The sequence below is a fragment of the Solanum verrucosum genome, unplaced genomic scaffold, assembly GCF_900185275.1.
Source record: "Solanum verrucosum unplaced genomic scaffold, falcon-dt-bn FXZP01000150.1, whole genome shotgun sequence".
In the NCBI taxonomy this organism is placed as follows: Eukaryota; Viridiplantae; Streptophyta; class Magnoliopsida; order Solanales; family Solanaceae; genus Solanum; species Solanum verrucosum.
Genome location: NW_026020371.1, coordinates 1599008 through 1622290, shown reverse-complemented (window position 1 = coordinate 1622290; position 23283 = coordinate 1599008). Strand labels below are relative to the sequence as shown.

The following is a 23283-nucleotide window of genomic DNA, read 5'->3' as shown; positions in this document are numbered from 1 at the left end:
AATCGCCGACCAAGTCAGCGACTACGACTTTGTCCGCCGTTTGGACCCCCAATTTAACTGGAGGTACTGTAAAACTCAGCGAGGTAAGAGCCCACTCGGTGTGATATCGAGTGGGTCGGCGAGCAAAACTTATGTCACCGAATGGGCGATAATTGGATGGTTTTTAAAGGCCAAAAGTTTAAACTTTCAAACTCTTTCATTTTCCCTCACTTTTGAACTTCCCAAACTCACACCCGCACAATATTTTCCATATTTTTGCATTTTTATCACATTTTAATCGTCATTTGTGTGTTCGGAGTTGGAATTGTTTGCCGCCTAGCGTTTCAAATTATTTATTCAGCTTCTAAGGTTGGTTTTCGAACCCAGAATTCACATTTAGTGATTTGAACTCATTTGCAATTGTTCTTATCTTAGTGCTATGTGATGGCCTCTCTAATTGTAATTGTATGCTTGATTGTCTATTGTAATTCAAATATCTTGCCTAAGTTGTCGATCTCATTGATTTCCTGAATGTTGTATCCTTTAAAATTGGTCAAAACTATTGAGTGTTGCTTTGTTGATGTTGGGTCTAGTCGGGTGAATTCTAAGTAACCCGAATTTGTGCCAAATGACGTAATTTTCCCAATGATGGAACGATTGAAGTCCTCCTTATCGCCTTTAATTTCATGATTAATCTTGACTTTGATTCTGTTAGTTTCGGTGAGAAGCCTGAGTTAGCCGAGTGCACTCGACGACTAGCCAAAAGTCCTTCTTGATCGCCCTTTCTGCGCCCCTAACCGCTAAAATGCACTGTAACTTTCAGCGGGCTAGTCTTAGCTCACCGAATGTTGTTGGCGATTCACCGAAAGGCCTTTCCCACCGACGACATGCCATTCTTCTGAGAAAATTTTGAGCCAATCCTTTCGACGAGCACGTTCTGGCTCACCAAAGTGATTCAACGACTCGCCAACCGGATCGACGAGTCTGTCTGCAAATATTCTTCTATGTTTTTACTTGAACTGTTCCTCACTTTCTTTGATGTTTTTGCAGATATGGCTAGGACCAAAATTGACATGCCTCCTCGTAAACCAGCACAAGGAGTAATCATAAACGAAGGGGGAACCAACCCTCCTAAAAAGGGAAGAACAAAACCTCAAACATGAGGCAAGGGCAAAGGCAAGAAGCCAGTTGCAGAGGTTCTGGAGCACAACTCTGGCAGGGTGAGAGAGTCCATCGACTCCCAAGCTACACTATTTGAGCTGGAGGACGACCAACCACTACAATCCAAGCAGATAGAACTCCGTGCTAGATCTCATCCTGACTCATCTAGAGTCCTAGCAGCTACCACTCCTTATCCAACAGATACAATGTCAGCTCCAGCACCTCATGTTGCTCCAGTGCCACATGTGGTCCCTCTTCCCAAGCTACTCAACATACTGAAAGTCGATGGGTTACAGACTATCCTAGATGAGAAGCTACTATCTACATAAAGCCTTGAGGGAAGACACTCTAGGGTGAGGGAGACACTCTAATACCATCGGTTTGAGCAGTTTACCAAACCCTGAGGCCCATACATCCCTATATAGGTCTGGGAGTTTTACTCAGCATATGGTGATCTGGTTCCTAAAAGCAAGGAGAAGTTCAGTGAGTTCAGACTGGTGGGGTCCATTATGGTACGGGGGACAATAGTACATTGTAGCCCTGATCACATCAACACGACACTTGATAGGGGATCAAACTTCGACTACCCCATTCTGGATACCACTACAACGTTATTGGATGAGCTCAAGGGCTAGCTGGCTCCCCTCATATCTGACCCCACCCCGAGGTGGATTGAGGCAGGAATCCCAATCGAGAAGAGGGACTTGAGTGTAGCTGCACGATATTGGTTTGGATTCATCAGCAGCTCAATTATGCCATCCACAATGAGTCCATTCTCCGCCATCCTAAGGTGGCCTGCATCGGGTCGATTATGTCTAAAAGGAGCATCGTCATGGGACTTATTATTGAGCAAGAGATGGCCATGAGGTCCAAGCAGAGACAGACCTCCCTGCCATTCCCGGTGCTGATTACAGAACTATGTCGACGTGCTGGAGTTCTTCGTGATGAGACGAGAGATTTTGAGGTGACTTCCACTTCCTCCACAGATATCTGGTGTATATAGGTCGAGTACACATGAGAGGAGGTCGACATGAGGAGAGCAACTCTGGTAGATACATCTCCGGAGGTGGACGTTGACTCTATACCTATAGAGACATCTTTTCCTACTCCGGCCTCTGGGCCTTCAGGTACATCCGCTCCTACTTCTTCCTCCCAAGGCCCTAGTACTTCTATCTCTTCCCAGCCTGCCAAGATTACTCAGGCTATGATCCTGAAGATGGGGTACCTGGCCCATTCAGCTGATGTGAGGGTGACCTGATTAGAGGTTGCGGTCCCATGGATGATTGAGAGTGTCATCCTTGCTGCACTGATTCCTCTCCGAACTTCCATTGACACTCTCACTGTGAGAGTTGAGACTTGTGAAAGCAGACATGGGGAGACTTCTGAGATTACGGCTTTGCAAGCTGATGTGGCATATCGGATGAAAGATGTAGACTATCTAAAGTCTACAGACTTCACTTCACTACTAGAGGCAGCGTATGATGTAGATGCCCTAGAGACTTTTGAGATTCCTCTAGCCACCACCAGAGAGGTATACTGGAATGGCATAGCAGCGGATGAGTCGGAGGCAGAGACCGACGAGGAGCAGATAGAGGTGTGGGAGGAGAGCATATATGGTGACCTGCCAGATCTAGAGGAGATGATTATATAGTCGGTGATCCAGACATCGCTGACAGAGATGTCCATGGCAGCTCCTAGTAGATCCGGAACTGTTGATGTGACCCCGGGCACTGAGGCCCAAGATCAGAGTTATGCACCGGGCACTGATGCCTCGACAGATAGAGCGACTGTTTAGACAGGATTTCTCTTTACCTCCCTCGATGTCTTATTTTATTGACTTTGTGGATATTTTCTTGCGTTTGAGGGTAAAATACTTTTGTTTTGTGGTGGGGTGAGGCCCACCTTTTGTGATTCTTATTTTGTTGACATTTTATGTATATACTGAGTTTTGGGCTATAAATTGTGTTTAGCACTATTTTTGTGGATGGTTGAGCTTGTGGCTCCTTGTTTGAATGTAAATGATTTAAATGATTTTTGGACCCTTTAGAAAATTTTGCCACCTCTTGTGTATTTAATTATGACTGTTCTTGTGCAAATTTGAGTATCGATCTTGATCAATACCGATGACTTAAATAGTGCTCATAATCGAACAAAAATGAATATGCGGCTATGATGAGGCCAAATTAAGTTGCATAGACAATATGTGAACTTTTTGCATCTCGTTGTGACTAGCCGGTTATCGAATGAGTCTCTTGTGATGATCATTGCACACTAGCGAAAGTGTGTAGTCTTGTTTGTTATTTGGTGGCAATGCCTTGTGTGATGAGCTTATCGTGAACTATGTGTGATGACACCTAGAATTTACCCCGTTGGTCCGATTGACTAAGTTATGCAATCTCTTGAAATGATCTTAGGCAGCTTTGAAGAGTGTGAAAAAAATTGACATTATACCTCTTTTGTGGCCAACCTTTTGTGTGTGTAATTTTTGCTTGAACACCCTTTGAGCCTTACCCTTTTTCTTGGAAGAAACTTGATGTAAATTGTGAGCTTTCTTTGTCCCTTCACCCATAATCCTCATGAGATGTGGTTGGTTTGAATATCCAACTTAGGCTTAAAGCCTAAGTTGGGGGTGTGGTGAAAAGAGAAGTTAAATTAAGAAGTCCAAAGAAGTCCCCTTTGATCCATGATTGTGAAAAAGATGGAACCCCTCCAAACAAAAAACAGAGAGAAAAAGAAGTGAATAATGGGGTGACTTATGAGCATAAATGAGAATGATGAGGAGAAGGAAAGGAAGTGTTGGTCATACCGCATTTCATGAGGATAGTAGCCACTAAACCTAAATGACCATACCTTTGCACTCATCCCCGTTACAAGCCTTGAAAAGACCTTTGTGATCTTGAGTGAGCTGAAACAAGTGTTGATTGGAAAATAAGGGCAAACCTATGGGTGGAGTCATGCATGTGTTCATGTTTGTAAGTGTGAGTGTTGATTGTGATTCTGGAGCAATAAATTGTTGAACCATTATGTGTGAATATGGAATCATCCTTTGTGTGAGGGCATTTGAGTACCTTTGTTGAGCTTGAATTTGCATTTGAAGCAAGTATTGTGAACTTGAGAATCTTTGTCAACGGTGAGTCACAACTTGAATCTTTGAGTGCACAATTGATCCTTGCATGAGTAAGTTGAGTCTTTTTGTGTTCATTCATGATTGAGTCTTATGTAGCACCGTTTGAGACATCTTTTCTGAACTGTTGAACTTGAGTTTTACTTGAGGACAAGCAAAAGTTTAAGTTGGGGGTGTTGATAAGTCCACGATTTGGACTCATTTAGAGCTTTATTTAGATAGATTTTGTGTCCTCAAATGCTTGTTTTGTGCCAATAACTGATGTAAAACCCTTGATTTCCAGGTGTTTAGATCGAGGAATGAAGCATAGACACTAACTTGCAAAAAGGAGCAAAGCGAGCTGAAAGAGCGAAGAAATGAAGGCATGGTGATCGCCGAGTCCATTTGGCGAGTTGCCTAATGACCTTTTGACCGCCTAAAGTTCCAGTGTGCCAAGCCCTGAAGGAGAAAATCAATTTGGCGATAGAAATGAGCAGTCGGCGTGTCGTCGTGTGGTTCCGCGATGCAGTGTTGGATCGCCCAAAGTTATAGAACTCGAGGATGATGAAGGCCAAAGCAGAAAGGCGATGAACTTGGCCAAAGGGCGGATTGCCGAGTTGATGGGTGAGCCCGACTTATTGCACCGAATGGTCCTTCGCAGAATATTTTTGGCAACTATAAATACATTTTCAAACATTATGTTCAGTATCAAATTTTAGTCTGAACATTCATTAGAGTAATTTTTGAGTTTGAACTCTGAGTTTTGAGACAACTTTTCCTTAGCTATAAAGAATTGAAGTTTTCCATTTTTGAGAAATTGGAAGTGGGTCTTTGAGATTCTTCAATTTGGACCTTTGTAAAGACGAAATTAATCTTACCAGTTGATGGAAACACAATTGGGTAACAATTTCTACTTTTTATGATGTCTAGCTAAAACCCCAATTCTTGGGGAGTGATTATGTGATTATGGGTTGATTTAGCTTGTGGGTATTGCTAATTGTTAGTTTAAATGTTGTTTAGAAGTGATTTCATTCAGTAATTGTTGTTTAATTTAAAGGGTTGTAGTTGCAAATGCAATTCTACCTTAGTGTTTTTGGCTTGCTTGAGAGAGAGGTTTTAAAACCAAGATTACTGAATTGATGGTCTGTGGGTATTGGGTTGTCATGTGTTCAGCTCTAGAGAGTGAATTCTAAACCCTTTTCCACACATTCAACTCAAGAGAGTGAATGGATTAAAGTGAAAGTTGTTCTTATTTGCTTGCTTGTTGGTGTTCGAGAGAAAGCAATTTGATTCGGGGTAAATTGTTCGATAGAAAGTTTATCCCCACTAAAGTCTAGCTTAGTCACTGATTTATATCTATTTACTAACAGTTGCAATTACCCATTTGTCTATATTAGCCTATAATACAATCACATCCCAAGAACCCGTCTCATTATTTGTTAATTCGTGTTGTTTATTGTTGTTGTAGCTGATAGTTAAAACAAAACCCCCATGTTATTTGACATTCGTGTCACCCCTTAATTTGAATTATGTTTTTACTCGTAAATGTCTATTCCTATGATTGACTTGAGCATATTCATACTTTACTCTTGAATCTTAAACACGTATCACTCCCTGTGGGATTTGACCCCAACTCATTTAGTTGGGTTATTATACTAACTAGCGATCGTTGACACTTAGAATTGGATAAAGTGTCCTTGATACGTTTAATCACCTACCTCAAAGTTGAACCACAACTTTGAACCATAACTTGGAAGCCTTCCCTCTTTTGAAGAGCCTCGTATCACTACCACACTATCAATATCATAATTACACGTCCACACAAAAATAACAATAACCATATTGTGCCATAAAATTTATACCAAAAAATAAGTCAAAAATGGACCTTCATAGCTTAATAAAGAAACTAAAAACTAACTCAATTATTATGTTCCCCTCGAGATGAGGATCACATGCCATAAAATTGGGAAAAGACAGTGGCAAATTAAAACAAATGATCCGAAAAGCTAACTTTACAAAAAGAGAAAATCAAGAATTTTGAGGTTCAAAATGGGGGTGAATTGCAAAATAGAACCTTGAATACATAATATAACACAAAGAGGGAAGAATTTTAACTTTGAACCAAGAGAAATGGTCAAGAATAGAGGAATTCTCCCTCATATTGAGCTCAACAACGGATGAACAAAATTCTCACTCATTTGGAATAAAATAAAGAAGAAGAGATTTAAAGTACATATCGATCTCGCTCCTGTAGACTTTTGGTCGTAGGTACGATGTCTCAAGTGTGGAAAAGAGTTCCTAAGAGTAGAACCATCAAAATCCTCCAGCTTCATCAGAGCAACGACAATCTTGAAAGTGTAAGCTTTTGTTGACATCACCAATGATATCACCACCTTTCACTAGTACAGTTGGCTAGCCGCAAGAGCAGCATTGTTGAAGTGGGCTAGGCTCTGCCGGTGCATCAGCATCAACAACTGCAATAATTTTTCAAGTCCTCAAACAAACTCTTAGAATTTATTCAGAGTCCTGTGAATGCAAACGAAACATGCTACCTAACTATAGCATTCATGACTCAATGAAATCGACAAAACAACCGACTAAGGTTGACAAAATGTTGACCAAGGTCAACAGTATAACAAAAATAACTAAAAATAAGTAAACAACCAAGCATTCAAAAATCAAATCAACAACTATTGGACCCAAATCAAAAGTCCTACTAGACCAAATGCTTCAGAGCTAACAGTGTTGATAGAAATCTCACTGGATCCCATTTACTAAGAATGTGACTGAAATCAACCCTTTTAACACAAAAGCTCCAAACGAGAAAAAACTCACTCAAAACTCTCTTGACTACCTCAAAAAGCATGTCGTCACCCATCCCAACATGCTAAAAACACATTGTAGAAGCTACAAAAAGGAGAAAAAATAGTAAACAAATATGAAAGCAAGCAAATGACCATGACTTCATTACATTCTATTTCTTTCATGTACAAAATTTTGGAAAAATCATGTTCAATATGTATTTTTACAGTAAACAAAGGCCAATATATTAAAATATAAATCCAAGTTTGAACATAAAATCTTCGGAGATGTGCTACCCTTATGTCGTAAGGGGTGGTGTGATAGTCTTGTAAAATTTTAGAAACAACAAATCCTTGTGGCACCCTTGCGATAGAGTTGTTGTCTGTAACACCTTGATCTTAGAAAGAGCTACTTTTATAAATAACTAAATTGGAAAGATCTAAGTTAAGGAAATTCATCTGAATTAAGGAGGGGTATTTTGGCCTTTTCCTTACCCCACTAAGTTTGCACATTTTGGTTACCCCAAATAGGGGTCTAAACCGATTTAGATCAGTTTTCACAATTCCTAAACACGCTTAGGGTTTTAGAGAGAAGTGCAAGAGGAGAAAAAAAAGAAGGTCAAGTGTTCGTTCAAGATTCTTGCGATTGTTGAGGATTTTTACCAAGGATTTGATTCTTATGAGGTATGTAAGTTCTCATAGTGTTGGGTTCAATCACCTACACGCCAATCATGTAATTTTTATCCATAATTTTGTTCTTGAGGTTGAATGATTTGAGTTCTTGAGGTTTTGTGTCTCGCTCTTTGATAATGAAATTCTTGTTGAGTTCTTGAGGGGATAGTTGCGAATGAGTGTTGTTCTTGGTAAGTTTTGGTGTAGATTTTGTTGTAATTAGGTTGGGTTTAAGAATCCAAAAGACTTTGAGGGAAATCGTTCAATTCTAGGGGAGTTAGAGACATGAAATTGGAGCAAGAAAATTCGTCAATACCTGGGCATAGGGGTGGCACACTGCTCCACTCAATGCGCTCCAAACCACCTTTAGTAGTTTGGGGTCTGGATCCCCGAGCCACTCATCCGCCAGGGTCGCCAAGTCCCCTACCCTTCCGACCATCCTTCCGTGTGAGGTCCCACAAATCATACCTATGTTTTTTACTTGATATCCACACTTAAAACCATCATTAATCCTTGAGATATCATGCATATCCAATTCATAATTCAAATTCAAGATAGAGTTAAGAGTAAAGTTCGAGGAAGTCCTTTCGAGTCATTTGAGAAGTCTTTTGCAAACTTTTAAAACTTTTTTAAGACTTGAGTATTTGAGTATGAGGATGAGGTGAGTTGAGTTTCATTTTTCAAAATGAATATATGGGAACTAAGTATTCCCAAAAGTAAATACTGTTAATTTAAATTGAGAGGAAACCTTGATTTACAAATGAGTTCATGAGGAGTTTTTAAGCACTATCTCTTTTAAGAGAACCTTTTGAGTAATAATCTCAAAGTTGAGGATAAGGAAATATTTTTAAACATATGAGCATGAGTTATATTATTGGGAGTAGTATTGAGCACCGATATGGGGACTAGTTCAGACAACTCAAAGTCCTCATAAACCATGTATGCCAACATGGGTTAAAGTTCATAGTTTTTAGATGATTACTTATTGCTTTTAAGCATAAATTAGTGTATCCACTTAGTTGATGATGTCTTATACTCCAGCAAGGTATAGGACAATTCTGGTAGCGTGGGTGAGACATTGTATCATCACATAGCTCATAATGATGGTTATCGATTAGAGAATCTCCCAAATAAGAGTAAACGAGTTATTATTGTATTTTTAAATACTTTGAATTGTCATTTATTGTTTTAAAATCTTTCTTTATACTACGTCTTTTATTTTTGGTTTATAATGAGTTGAGTATTTTGTAATTCAATTGAGTATTTTATGAGTTTGAGTATCCTTGTGTATCTTTGAGTATCTTTGAGTTGAGTTGAGTTGAGATGATGGAAGTATGTTCCTTATTTTCATCAGATCAAGCTTATGTCTATGCTTTAGAGTTCTCCTTGCATGCTCGTACATTCCATGTACTGATGAATGACATCATTCATGATGCAGATACAGGTAACCAGGGTCATCAACAGGCACTCCGATGATACCACTTGCAGTCCCATAGTTTGATTGGTGAGCCTCATTTCTTTCCATAGGGCTCCACACTTTGCTTTTATTTTCACTTTTGTAGGTTGATCGTGGGTCTTGTCCTGACATCTATCGTAGTACTTAGAGGCTTCATAGACAGTAGAGTCTTGAGAAATCTGTTTCATTTCCAATTGTTTATGTTTTAGACTTGAGTTGCCTCTTTTGGACAATTGAATGTTTTTGAATATTTTGAGTTATGTCTTGAGATTTTTGAGTTAAATCTTTCCTTTGAGTTCATATAATGTTGAGTAAGTCTTCTGCTGAGTATTGAGCCAGACCAAAGGTTCGGTTGTGGACTAGCAATGGTTCTCGAGTGCCAATTACGTCTAGGGTGTAGGCTCGGAGAGTAACAAACTTGGTGTCTATGAAGCCGTGTATTATATTCCTAGTTATCAGTGTGAAGCGTGCCACATCTATAATTAGGAGGCAACAATATTTAGGAAATAATTCCCTTAGTTCTCACTCTTTTTTCGTGTGATAAAGTTCAACTCTATAAAGTTTCTTTCTAATTTGTGCTTGCATGTATCTTTCAGATCAGGCCTCCACGAAAAGCTATTCGAGGTCGTCCTGCAAGGAAGAATGTTGATCCTCAGGATCAATGGGTACCCAATGCACCAGAAGTGCAACCCAAGGAGAGACACTAATACTGAGTTCCGGGATGCTATTTATCCGAATGTTGAGCCAAGTTGTGGCCAACCAAGCTGGTCAGCAGAGAGGGGTTCGACAGGATGTGGCTGATACATCCATAATCCGTGAGTTCTTGAGGATGAATCCTCCATAATTCACAAGTTCAAGTGTCATTGAGGATCCCATTAACTTTGTGGAGGAGTTTCAGAAAGTGTTTGAAGTGATGCATGTTGTGGATGCTGAACCTGTAGAGGTAGCTTCATACCAACTGAAGGGTGTTTCTAGGGTCTGGTACGACCAATGGATGAAGATTAGAGCTGAAAGGACACTAATTGTGAGCTGGGTTATGTTCGAAGAGGCATTCGTGGGGAGTTTCTTTCCCCGTGAGCTGAGGGAGGCGAAGGTAAGAGAGTTTCTTAATTTGAAGCATGAATCCATGAGTGTGCATGAGTATAGCCTCAAGTTCACTCAACTGTCCCGTTAAGCTCCGAAGATGGTTGCTAACATGAGGAGCATGATGGCTCTTTTTGTGTTTGGGTTGTCTCATCTATCAAGCAAAGAGGGTATGACTGCTATGTTGATAGGGGACATGGACGTAACAAGGTTTATGATCCATGTGCAGTAGGTTGAGGAGTACAAGTTGAGAGATAAAGAAGAATTTTGTAACAAGAAGGCTAAGACTACAGGTAATGAGTATGTACAACATAAAGGTAATGTGAACCGATCATCTTTTCAACAAAAGCCGATTTAACCTGCTCCATCATCTGCTAGTGCACTTGCACCAAGGAGCAGAGGTGAGTTCAAGAATAAGAATTCTCAGAAATTCAGAGCTAGACCTGCAAAATCTCAAGGTAGTGTGGCACAAGGAGGTAACTGGACTCCACATGTGTTAAGTGTGGTAGAAACCCCCCAGAAATGTGTCGTAATGGCTCCACCGATTGTTTCAAGTGTGTTCAAGCACGTCACTTTATGAGAGAGTGCCCTAAGAACATGTAGGGAAATAGTAATGGAGGCAATAGATCCCAATTTTCTTCAGCGGCTCCACCAGACAGGGTTGCACCTAGATGAGATACTTCAGGGACAGGCGGAGGAGCAAACCGTCTGTATGCTATCACCAATCACCAAGAGCAAGATAATTCACCTAATGTTGTCACTGGTATGATCAAAGTCTTTACTTTTGACGTACATGCATTGCTTGATCCAGGCGTGAGTCTATCTTTTGTGACTCCATATTTTGCTATGAGGTTTGATATTCTTCCGAAACAACTTCTTGAGCCCTTCAGTGTTTCCACACCTTTTGGTGAGTCTATTCTAGCTGAGAGATTTCATCATGATTGTGTCATCTCTGCCAATCATAAGGATACCATGGTTGACTTAGTTGAGCTAGATATGGTGGACTTTGATGTTATTCTAGGTATGGACTATCTTTATGCTTGTTATGCCTCAGTTGATTGTAGAACTGGAGTAGTTAAGTTCCAATTTCCTAACGAGCCAGTTGTTGAGTGGAGGATTAGTTCAACACTGCCTAAGGGTTGTTTTATTTCGTACCTTAAGGCCAGAAAGTTAGTTTCTAAGGGGTGCATCTATCATTTAGTCAGAATTAATGACTCTAGTGTTGAGACACCGTCTATTTAGTCAGTTCCAGTTGTGAGTAAGTTTCCATAGGTCTTTCAGGAGTCCCTCATGAGATGAGAGAGTAATAAACGTCGGTATAGATATTCTTTCCGATACTCGACCTATCTCTATTTTGCCATATAGAATGGCTCCCGTTGATTTGAAAGAGTTAAAAGAGTAGTTGAAAGATTTCCTTGTTAAGGGCTTTATTCGACCTAGTATCTCACCTTGGGGCGTGCCAGTCTTATTTGTGAGGAAGAAAGGTTGTTCACTTAGGATGTGTATTGATTACCGCCAATTGAACAAGGTCACTATCAAGAATAATTATCCTCTTTTGAGAATTAATGATATATTTGATCAACTTCAGGATACCACTTGTTTTTCTATGATAGACCTCAGATCAGGATATCACCAGTTGAGGGTAAGAGAGAGTAATAATCTAAAGACAACATTCAAGACTCGTTATGGTCATTACGAGTTTCTAGTTATGTCATTTGGCTTGACTAATGCTCCTGCATCGTTCATGGATCTTATAAACAGAGTGTTAAAGCCCTATCTTGATATGTTTGTTATCGTATTCATTGATGACATTCTAATTTATTCGAGGAATGAGGAAGATCATGCTAGTCTTCCCAGAATAGTTCTCCAAACTCTCAAAGATAGAGAGTTGTATGCTAAATTTTCCAAGTGTGAGTTTTGGCTCGAGTCTGTGGCGTTCTTAGGCCACATTATTTCTAGTGAAGGGATTCGAGTTGACACTCAAAAGATTGAGGCAGAGCAAAACTGGCCCAGACCCACATCTCCAACTGATATTAGGAGTTTCTTAGGATTGGCTGGTTATTATAGGAGGTTTGTCGAGGGGTTTTCGTCCCCATTGACAAAGTTGACTCAGAAGACAGTTAAGTTTCAATGGTTTGAAGCTTGTGAGAAAATCTTTTAGGAATTGAAAACCCGATTAAATACTGCCCCATTGTTGACCTTATTGGAGGGTATACAAGGTTTTCTTGTGCATTGTAATGCATCCAGAGTTGGACTTGGTTGTGTTTTGATGCAGAATGGCGAAGTTATAGCTTATGCCTCCAGACAACTTAAGATTCACGGGAAGAATTACCCGACTCGTGATCTAGAGTGGGCTGCAGTAGTATTTGCTTTGAAAATATGTCGTCACTATCTCTATGTTGTTCATGTAGATGTGTTCACTGATCACAAGAGTCTCCAGTATGTATTCAATCAGAAAGAGCTTAATCTCATACAAAATGAGGTGGTTAGAATTACTCAAGGATTATGACATGAGTATTTTATATCACCCTGGTAAGGCTAATGTAGTTGCTAACGCATTGAGCAAGTTATATATGGGTAGTACTACCCATGTCGAGAAAAAGAAGAAGGAATTAGCCAAGGATGTGCACATACTTGCACATTGGGAGTCCGGTTAATGGATTCCAATGAAGGCAGAGTGGTGGTGATGAATGGGGCTGAATCATGAGTCCAAAGTGAAAGATTAACAAGACCAAGACCCTGTTTTGCTTGAATTGAAGGCAAATGTTCATAAGCAGAAAGTGTTGGCTTTTGAACAAGGGGGAGATGGTGTATTGAGGTATTAAGGTAGATTTTGTGTACCTAGGGTAGATAAACTCCAAGAGAGGATCATGGAAGAAGCTCATAGATCCAGATATTCGATTCATCCTGGTTCCACAAAGATGTATCGTGACTTGAGAGAAGTATATTGTTGGAGTAGTATGAAGAGGTGTATTGCAGAATACGTTGTTAAGTGCCCGAATTGCCAACAAGTCAAGGTAGAGCACCAAAGGCCCGGTGGTATGGCTTAGAACATAGATTTTCCGGAATGGATGTGGGAGATGATTAACATAGATTTTATTGTTGGTTTACCGCGGTCACGTAGGCAACATGATTTAATTTGGGTGAGTATGGATCAGGTGACTAAATCACCCCATTTCTTACCGGTAAAGATTACTTTTTCAGCAGAAGATTATGCAAGATTATGTATTCAAGAGATAGTTAGACTTCATGGAGTTCTGGTGTCCATCATTTCAGGTAGAGGTGTGCAATTCACCACACAATTTTGGAAGTCTTTCCAGAAAGGTTTGGGTTTGAAAGTGAATTTGAATACCGCTTTCCATCCTCAGACTGATGGTCAAGCAGAGTGTACGATTCAGACTTTAAAGGATATGTTGAGGGTGTGTGTGATCAATTTCAAGGGTAATTGGGACGATCACTTACCTCTCATTGAATTTGTTTACAACAAGAGTTATCACTCTATCATCCAAATGGCTCGCTATGAGGCTCTTTATGGGAGAAGATGTAGCTATCTTATTGGATGGTTTGAAGTTGGTGAAGCTGGGTTGATAGGACCAGACTTGGTTCATCAAGCTATGGAGAAAGTGAAGATCATTCAAGAAAGGTTGAAAACAATGCAGAGTCGTCAAAAATCCTATACAAATGTTAGGAGAAGAGACTTGGAATTTGAGGTGGATGATTGGGTTTATTTGAAGGTTTCACCCATGAAGGATGTTATGAGGTCTGGAAAGAAGGGGAAGTTTAGTCCCCGATATATTCGTCCTTACAGGATATCCAAGACAATTAGCAATGTAGCTTATGAGTTGGAGCTACCGCTAGAGTTAGAAGCAGTCCATCCGGTGTTTCACATAATTTCTATGTTGAAGAAGTGTATGAGCGATCCTTCACTTATTATACCGACTGAGGATATTGGTATTAAGGACAACCTATCTTATGAGGAGATACATGTTGAGATACTTGATCGTCAGGTTCGCAAGCTGAGAACCAAAGAGGTAGAATCAGTCAAGGTCTTATGGAGGAATCAGTTTGTTAAGGAAGCTACTTGGGAGTCTGAGGAGGATATGAAGAAGAAATACCCACATCTCTTTACTTCCGGAGAAATTCCAGACTAAGGTAATGATTTTTGTAAAACACTTTAAATTGATATGCTGTGTTATGTTAAATTGCATGTTGGGTGTTTGAGCTGGCTGTTAGATGTTGTCACCCTTAGTCCTAATTAGAGTGATCTCATTCGAGGATGAATGTTCCCAAGGGGGAAATATTGTAACACCTCGGTCTTAGAAAAAGTTAATTTTAGAAAGAACCAAATTGGGAATTTTGCAAGTTAGACTTCAATTGTGAGTTTTGGGTCAACTTCAAACGATCATAACTTTCAGTACACGATGAGTTAGGTGTCCCATGAGATATCAAATGAAAGATCTCTGATTCCTCTTTCCAACTCCACCGAGTTTTCTAAATTCTGAGTTCAGATGATGGAGATATTCCCGTTTGAGTTCAGCCTGTCTAGTTAAGGAAATTCATCTGAATTAAGGAGAGGTATTTTGGTTTTTTCCTTACCCCACTAAGTTTGCACGTTTTGGTTCCCCCAAATAGGGGTCTAAACTGATTTAGATCAGTTTTCACAATTCCGAAACACACTTAGGTTTTTAGAGAGAAGTGCAAGAGGAGAAAATGGAGAAGTTTAAGCGTTCGTTCAAGATTCTTGTAATTGTTGAGGAGTTTCGCCAAGGATTTGATCCTTATAAGGCATATAAGTTCTCATAGTGTTGGTTTCATTCACCCACATGTCAATCATGTAATTTTTATCCGTAACTTCATTCTTGAGGTTGAATGATTTGAGTTCTTGAAGTTTTGTGTCTCGTTCTTTGATAATGAAATTTTTGTTGAGTTCTTGAGGGGAGAGTTGCGAATGAGTGTTGTTCTTGGTGGGGTTTGGTGTAGATTTCGTTGTAATTAGGTTGGGTTTAAGAATTCAAAAGAGTTTGAGGGAAATCAATTGATTCTAGGGGAGTTAGACATGAAATTGGAGCAAGAAAATTCGTCAATACCTGGGCATAGGGGTGGGGCGCTGCACCACTCAGTGCGCCCCAAACCACGTTCAGTAGTTTAGGGGCCGGCACCCCGCGCCACTCAGTGTGTCAGGGTCTCCAAGTCCCCTACCCTTCCGACCTTCTTTCCGTGTGAGTTCCCTCGAATCATATCTATGTTTTCTACTTGATATACACACTTAAAATCTTCATTAATCCTTGATATCCAAGTCATAACTCTTGAATTCATAATTCATAATTCAAATTCAAGATAGAGTTAAGAATAAAGTTCGAGGAAGTTCTTTCGAGTCATTTGAGAAGTCTTTTGAAAACTTTTAAACTTTTTTTAAGACTTGAGTACTTGAGTATGAGGATGAGGTGAGTTGAATTTCATTTTTCCAAATGAATATATGGGAACTTAGTATTCCCAAGAATAAATACTTTTACATTTAAATTGAGAGGAAACCTTGATTTCCAAATTAATGAGTTCATGAGGTGTTTTTGAGCACTATCTCTTTTAAGAGAACCTTTTGAGTAATAATCTCAAAGTTGAGGATGAGAAAATGTTTTTAAACATTTGAGCATGAATTATATTATTGGGAGTAGTATTGAGCACCGATATGGGGACGAGTTCAGACAACTCAAAGTCCATATAAACCATGTATGTCAACATGGGTAAAAGGTCATACTTTTTAGATGATTCCTTATTGCTTTAACCATAGCTTAGTGGATCCACTTAGTTGAAGATGTATTATACTACAACAAGGTATAGGACAGTTCTGGCAGCGTGGGAGAGCCGTTGTATTATCACATAGCTCATAGTGATGGTTGTCGGTTAGAGAATCTCCCAAATAAAAGTAAATGAATTATTATTGTAATATTAAATACTTTGAGTTGTCATTTACTGTTTAAAAGCTTACTTTATACTGCATCTTTTAGTATTGCTTTATAATGAGTTGAGTATTCTTGAACTGAGTTGAGTATTTTCTGAGTTTGAGTATCCTTGAGTATCTTTGAATATTCTTGAGTATCTTTGAGTTGAGTTGAGTTGAGTTGAGATGAGGGAAGTAATTTCCTCCTTTTCATCAGATCAAGTTTATTATGTCTATGCTTTAGAGTTCTCCTTGCATGCTCGTACATTCCATGTACTGACGCCATTTGTCATGCATCTTTCATGATACACATACAGGTAACCAGGGTCATCAACAGGCGCTCCATTGATACCACTTGCAATCCCAGAGTTTTATTGGTGAGCCTCCTTGCTTTCCAGAGGGCTCCACACTTTGCTTTTATTTTCAGTTTTGTAGGATGATCGGGGTTCTTGTCCCGACATCCATCGTAGTACTTAGAGGCTTCATAGACAATAGAGTTTTGAGAAGTTTGTTTCATTTCCAGCTGTTAATTTTTTAGACTTGAATTGTCTCTTTTGACCAGTTGAATGTTTTTTAATATTCCGAGTTATGTCTTGAGATTTTTGAGTTCATCTAATATTGAGTAAGTCTTCCACTGAGTATTGAGTTATGCCAAGGGTTCACTTGTGGACCAGCAATGGTTCTCGAGTGCCAGTTACGTTCAGGGTGTAGGCTAGGGGCGTGACAATGTCACACTCCTAGAAATTTGATTTAAGATACCTTTCTTAATATATATATATATATTTTTTTTGCATTTCTTTATGTTTTTCCTTCTTACATAATAATGGTTTCTCATCATTGGGTAATTATGCCTTATTCCTTATTGAATTTAAATTCAGCTTAAATTCAACAAATATTTTTTGTTAGTACACACTTTTATCTCATAAATTTTTTAAGGGGTAATTTAAAAAAAAAACAATTATCTAATTACATTGCAAGAATATAACACAAAGCTTACATGTAATTTTTTAGCCTAAAACATAATAAGCCCATTTCCAGAGAAAACGTTTTTGCCGTTATAAAAGTTTCCACCAAAACCACATTTCATATAATCTTCCTTCAACAATTTCATTATTTTCTTACATCGATGTTTTAAAAATTCGGTATACAACATATACACCCATATTAAAAAATAAACAAAAACTTTGATTATTTTCTTTACAACAATGTTTTAAAATTAGATATATATTATTATACAAAATTATATGAGATATTTATACAACCTTATACAATAATATACAACATTATATAAAAATCTGACTTCGTCTTCTTCCTTGAATTCAAACACCATATCCATCCATAAACACCTACTACATCAAATCACCCAAAATTTTAGATTTAGACTCCTCAATATGTAATCGATCTTTTGCAACAATATCCATTCGAAATAAAACTAATTTATAAGAATTCAATTTTCAAACTTTGAAGCTTCAAGCTTCAACAATGGCCGAACACCAATCTTACTTATAATTATATCAAAATTTCAATACAGTTAGATTAATTTGGTAGTTGTTACTATTATTATTTATTATTTATTATTATTATTATTATTTTAATAATAATAATAATAATAAATTATTTGTTTATTTGCTTAATTTGATAGATCTTTCACTTAGTTTGTCCTCTAATAGGATTAACATAAATTAATTTATAGAAAAAATTGCGTGCAATATCTATTAATTTTCTTCTTGTTCCTTTTTTTTCCCAGTAAATCAACAAGAAAAAATCTGCAAAAAAATAATATACACTTTGGTTTTAAAAAAAACTCAATAGATCTAAGTCCTACAATTTAGAGTTGTCATGGAATGTGTCAATAAATGTAAACAATGAAAACCTTGGCAAGATTATGTAAAGTAATTTTATGAGCTGCACTAGAGTGTAATTATCTCACCTTTTTATTGCTTATTCTTGCACAATAAAAATATTTTCCTTTCATTTTAATTTGTTTGTCTTATTTTCCTCTTTCATCTATTTTAATTTTTTTATCCTACTTTTTTTTAGTCTGTTTCAAAAAAAATATCTCTTTCCTCGTTATCAACTCTTTAATTTCAACATTACACGTGACATGTTTAATATTATAAGATTAAAGAATATTTTGATACATTTGACATATCTTTAATTTAAGACCACAAGATTTAAAAGACTTCTTTACTTTCTTAAACTCGGTGGCAAGTCAAAATAGGACAAAAAAATTTAAATGTAGAGAGTATTATTTAAGCATGAATCATATAATTGATATTCAAACAACGAAAAAAAAAACTAAAATATGGTGAAGCATTGAATGACTAAATTTCTGCAATTAGAAGATTGAAGAAATTAGATGAAATTTACTCTTAAGCTTAAATTTAATAGTAGTTATTATATAAAAAATTCCTTTAACTACCTTTCATTTATTTTCTCTTAAGTCCCTATTGGTTCGGATCTACTAAAGTTGAAATTATTTTCAAACTTCATTAGTGGTAATGCTGAAAATTTTGCTAAAAGACAGTTTTAAGTGTGATTAGTGAGAGTAATTAAGAATTGTGCTCCTTTAATTAGACTATACAAGAATACATTTCTTTTACATTGTCATTTGTTACTAGTTTTAGTATTTTACAAATTTCTAGTTAAAACAGAGAAGTAAAAGAAAATAAATATTTTAGTCCTATCATGCTATAAAAAAATTCTAAGTAACAAACATATTATGGAAGATGTCAACTATGTAAGTGGCTTAAAGTTTCTACAAGCATTGTTTATTATATTTATATCAAGTTTTAAATTTTCATCATGTGAAATCAAGAATACACACATTATTGATGATTCTAGGCAAATAATATTGATAGAGAGATTTGGTTTTGCACCTGATGGACATGTTACCATTTCTCTAGATCATGTTTATTGGAGATCAGATGAACCAGCTGCAAAACTATATCCTTCTTCCATGGGATTTTGCCTTGTTAGAGATGTATCATTTCCGCGACTCTTGAATGAGTCCATTTATACAGAGAACTTTTGTGTTTTATCTAGTAAGTATGTAAATCTTGTCTTTAGATTTGACAAGCTTGGCCCTGATTCATCCTACAACACATCAACCACAATCAACGAGCCTGATGAGTATAATTTGATATTTGGCAATTGTCAAAAGGAATTTCTTGTGACTATGAATGTGCATACTGAAATATACAATGTGAATGATAATGGAGAGAAAGATTTTCTTCCTGCTGGTCAGACTTTACTACCTAAATTATATTTCCTTTTATTCATTGTATATTTTGTATTTTCGGGTATATGGGGATTTATTTGTGTTAAACAGAGGAAAAATATTCACAAGATTCATTTGATCATGGCTATGTTGTTGGTTTTCAAGGCGTTGAAGTTGATATGTGCTGCAGAAGACAAGATGTACATTAGAAATACAGGGAAGGCTCATGGTTGGGATGTGGCATTTTATATTTTTGGATTTTTGAAAGGTGTAACACTTTTCACTGTCATAGTTCTTATTGGAACTGGTTGGTCATTCTTGAAACCTTTCCTTCATGACCGCGAAAAAAAGGTTTTAATGTTTGTGATCCCTTTACAAGTGATCGAAAATATAGCTGCGATTGTGATAAGTGAAGGTGGACCTGTTGAGAAGCATTGGTTAGTATGGAATGAGTTGTTTTTGTTAATAGATGTTATGTGTTGTTGTATTGTACTAGTCCCAATTCTATGGTCTATTAAAAGCCTTAGGTTGGCATCAAAGAATGATGGAAAAGCAGCTGAAAATCTCAAGAAGTTAACACTTTTTAGGCATTTTTATGTTGTCTTGATTGTGTTCTTGTATTTCACTAGATTTGGAATTGCTATGATTGAAAGTGTAGTAACTTATATGCATGAATGGGTTACTATTGTTGCTGCTGAAGGTGCAAGCTTGATGTTCTATATGTTTATATTCTATAATTTTAAGCCAATTGGGAAAAATCCATATTTGGCTATTCACAAAGATGACGATGATGAAGAAGGAGAAGAAGAAGATGAAGATGAAGATGAAGATGAAGACGAAGATGAAGATGACGATGATGAGGAGGAGGAGGAGGAGATTGCATAAGAATTTGTCCATTAAAGTGCAAGTCTCTTTGGCAACATAGGTGGACCTTCCCTCACATAAAATTGTACAATTAATTTTTATTCATATTTATTTTGTTTTTTGGAAACTTATTAATGTTTGTAGAATATGCAATTCTTTTAGTATGTCAAGTTCTTATAGAAGAAATTATTTCCATGTTCTGATGCACTTTCCCCCCAAAATATTACGTACTACAACATGTGCAAAGTAAAGATATAAAAAGCTAGATAGAGGATAAAATAATTGAGTTATTTATTTTTCTTAGATGAAGGATTTTAAATTGGTTAGCTAATAGTTATGTCGCTTGATTCTAATGGAGTACAAAAAACTAAGGGTATGTGTAAAAAGTCACCTGGTAATTGGATTTGGTGTAATTATTATGATAGTAATTATACAACTTAGTAATTAAACAGTATACTAATTATGATGACCTATTTATTTTTCATAGTGTAATTACAAGCGTACTATTTGGTTACCCAAATGTAAGTACATAGTTAGGTTGAATTTTAACTGAGACATTAGAAAATCTCAAATGTTTTGCCCGGAAGAATACCAAAGGTCCTTGAAAATTTAACTCAACTTGAATTCTTAGATTTATCAATTAACAAGTGTTAGAATTCAAATGTTCTCGTGAGTATCCCATTCTTATTTTCTTCTCGATCATCATAATATTATTTTGAGCTTTGGGTATTTATTTGACTTTGTTATAAGAAGGAATCAGGAAGTCACGACGAAGGCAAATGGATTGACAATAAGAAGTTATAAGCAGTTCTTCTTTAGCGCTCTTTAATATTTTTCTCCCTTTTGTAATGACATTTCCCATCATTATAGTTATTTAAGACCATATTACCCTGACATAGGTCCCCACAGGTCGAAATTGGAAAAAAATCAAACAATAAAATAAAATGGGTAAACTGCCTTGGCTTCATTTATAACAAAGACCTCATTTACTATAGTTAAGGGTGGTTCTGTAACAATTCGATCAGTCGTTACTAAAGGACACCTCGAGCAGAGTCCCAAAAGTTTGGAAAGATGGTGCAGGAATTTTTAAAAGTTTGAGCACACAATGATTTTTAGATTAAACTTGATTTTTCTAGGCTGGGGTGATGTTAGCCTGCCATAACGGAAAGCTTCCCAGCTATGGCGGCGATGATATAGCAGTCTAAGAGCCTCTATAGCAGGACGTTGAAATTTAACAACCTAATTATTGCATCATCTTTTATTTTCCATTCTCTTTTGAAAGGAGAAATATACGAGAGCTGCACCAAAAACCCTCCAAAGGCACCAGGGGTAAAGGAGAAATGGATGAGGGAGAATTACCGTGCATGAGAAGTAAAAGTCTATGGATTTTTAGTGTCCGTTCATCAAGGTTGCTTCTGCGGAGTCAAATTCATGGGAAATGTTCATCAATTTTTGTTTGACACCTAGGTAGGCTAAGTTTCTTACAATTAAGTAGAAAGTTAGACCTACATTTAACGTATTTGATCTTGTAAATATTCATATACAACGTGTATAGGGCTTCGGTCACAGAATTTGGATGGTTAGAAATTGTTATTATGTGTTGTTAGGGCGAAGATAAGGTAGTGGCTAGGAAGTGGTTCTCTAGTTCTTGATTTGCATTGAGTTCCTATTAGGATGGTTGTATGTTTCTGGTTTATGTATGTATGTATGTATATTGCTTTATAGTATAATTTGTACAATGCATGGTAGGGAGACATACAGTGTGACATCATATAGGTAAGCTCATGCAATGAACTTGTGATTGTGATGTATGATTTTTGAGTGGTCTTGTTCAGTATGTTATGTGATTGTGCATAATTGTTTGTGATTGTTGGTTAGCTCGGGTACCACAACAATACATTAACAATTTGCTTTGGATTCTGTGAGAGGACCAACTATGTATTCATGGTTTCATGAGTGGACCTAGTGTATGCTTTCATGAAATAATTGTTGCATTTTGGATCCCTGAGTGGTCCGGGTTACTTGGAAAGTGAGTTGATCTCAAGTCTGACTTGTATGTGACCATGTGGGACATGGATCATGTTACGATAAGTCAAAGGAAAGACAAGGAGTCCGGAATATGTATCTATTGTGATGGTGGAGGTAAGTTAATTGTTCATTTGCATCTAGATTCTTGGGGTTCTTATGCATAATTATCTTAACTATTGGGTTGAGTTAATGAGGACTCAATTATCTAGTCGTCTAGTATTAATCATAATGAAATTGATTTTGTAATGGGTTTTGGGTTTAGTTTGCTAAGGATAAGTTGATCTAAGGTGCCATTACGATTCTAAAAAGGGCTAGGGAGTTGGCATAGTTACTGTAAAGGGTAGCAGGTTAGTTGATAGGGTTGACGATGGCCTAGTTTTTGGGGATGTTAATGTGGTACATGGGTTAGGTTATGATTATGTATTATTGTGATATCATAGGTTGGCTTGGGAAGTCATAGGCTGGTGTAGTTAAGGTGCTTATCATGGTATTTACCTGGAAAGTGTATAAGTAAGAAAACAGAGAAGTGGGGTGGTGTAATTTCTGTATTGCATGAATTTTCTATTAATTTACATTATGTTATGCGGTAGGTTCATGTCGACCGATGATACCTATCAGTACGTCTCATTTCTAGTGATATTACTCTTGCTATGCCACTTGGCATAGTGTGGTTCCAGGGTTAGTGATATTTCATAGGTACATGTGATAAGGATCTTGACAACTTTCATTTCCTTTCTTATGGTGGGAGTTATGTCCTATTTTTTTGTATAACATGTACTTCCTTAATAGTGTTTGTACCTGTTATACTAGTTCCTTGGGGGGTGTTTTCAGTCTTTTATATAAAAGGTTGGGAAAATGCCTAAGTACCCCCCAACCTATGCCCGAAATCTCAGAGACACATTTATACTATACTAAGGTCCTATTACCCCCCAAACTTATTTTATAAATAATTTTCTACCCCTTTTCGGCCTACGTGGC

The 23283-nt window shown here is 37.4% G+C and overlaps 2 protein-coding genes across 2 annotated transcripts; both read left to right on the top strand.

Moving 5' to 3' along the window:
• The first annotated feature begins 2419 nt into the window (after positions 1-2419).
• On the top strand, positions 2420-2791 carry LOC125838397 (uncharacterized). The gene has a single exon (XM_049517463.1). It carries the CDS (start codon positions 2420-2422, stop codon positions 2789-2791), a length of 372 nt encoding a protein of 123 aa, XP_049373420.1.
• A 16124-nt stretch (positions 2792-18915) lies between these two features.
• Positions 18916-20298, top strand: LOC125838396 (protein CANDIDATE G-PROTEIN COUPLED RECEPTOR 7-like). The gene has a single exon (XM_049517462.1). It carries the CDS (start codon positions 18916-18918, stop codon positions 20296-20298), a length of 1383 nt encoding a protein of 460 aa, XP_049373419.1.
• Positions 20299-23283: the final 2985 nt, after the last annotated feature.

What these genes read in the sequence shown, in the direction of transcription:
- LOC125838397 (XM_049517463.1), top strand. Translation starts at nt 2,420, where the DNA reads ATGATTGAGAGTGTCATCCTTGCTGCACTGATTCCTCTCCGAACTTCC.
- LOC125838396 (XM_049517462.1), top strand. Translation starts at nt 18,916, where the DNA reads ATGGAAGATGTCAACTATGTAAGTGGCTTAAAGTTTCTACAAGCATTG.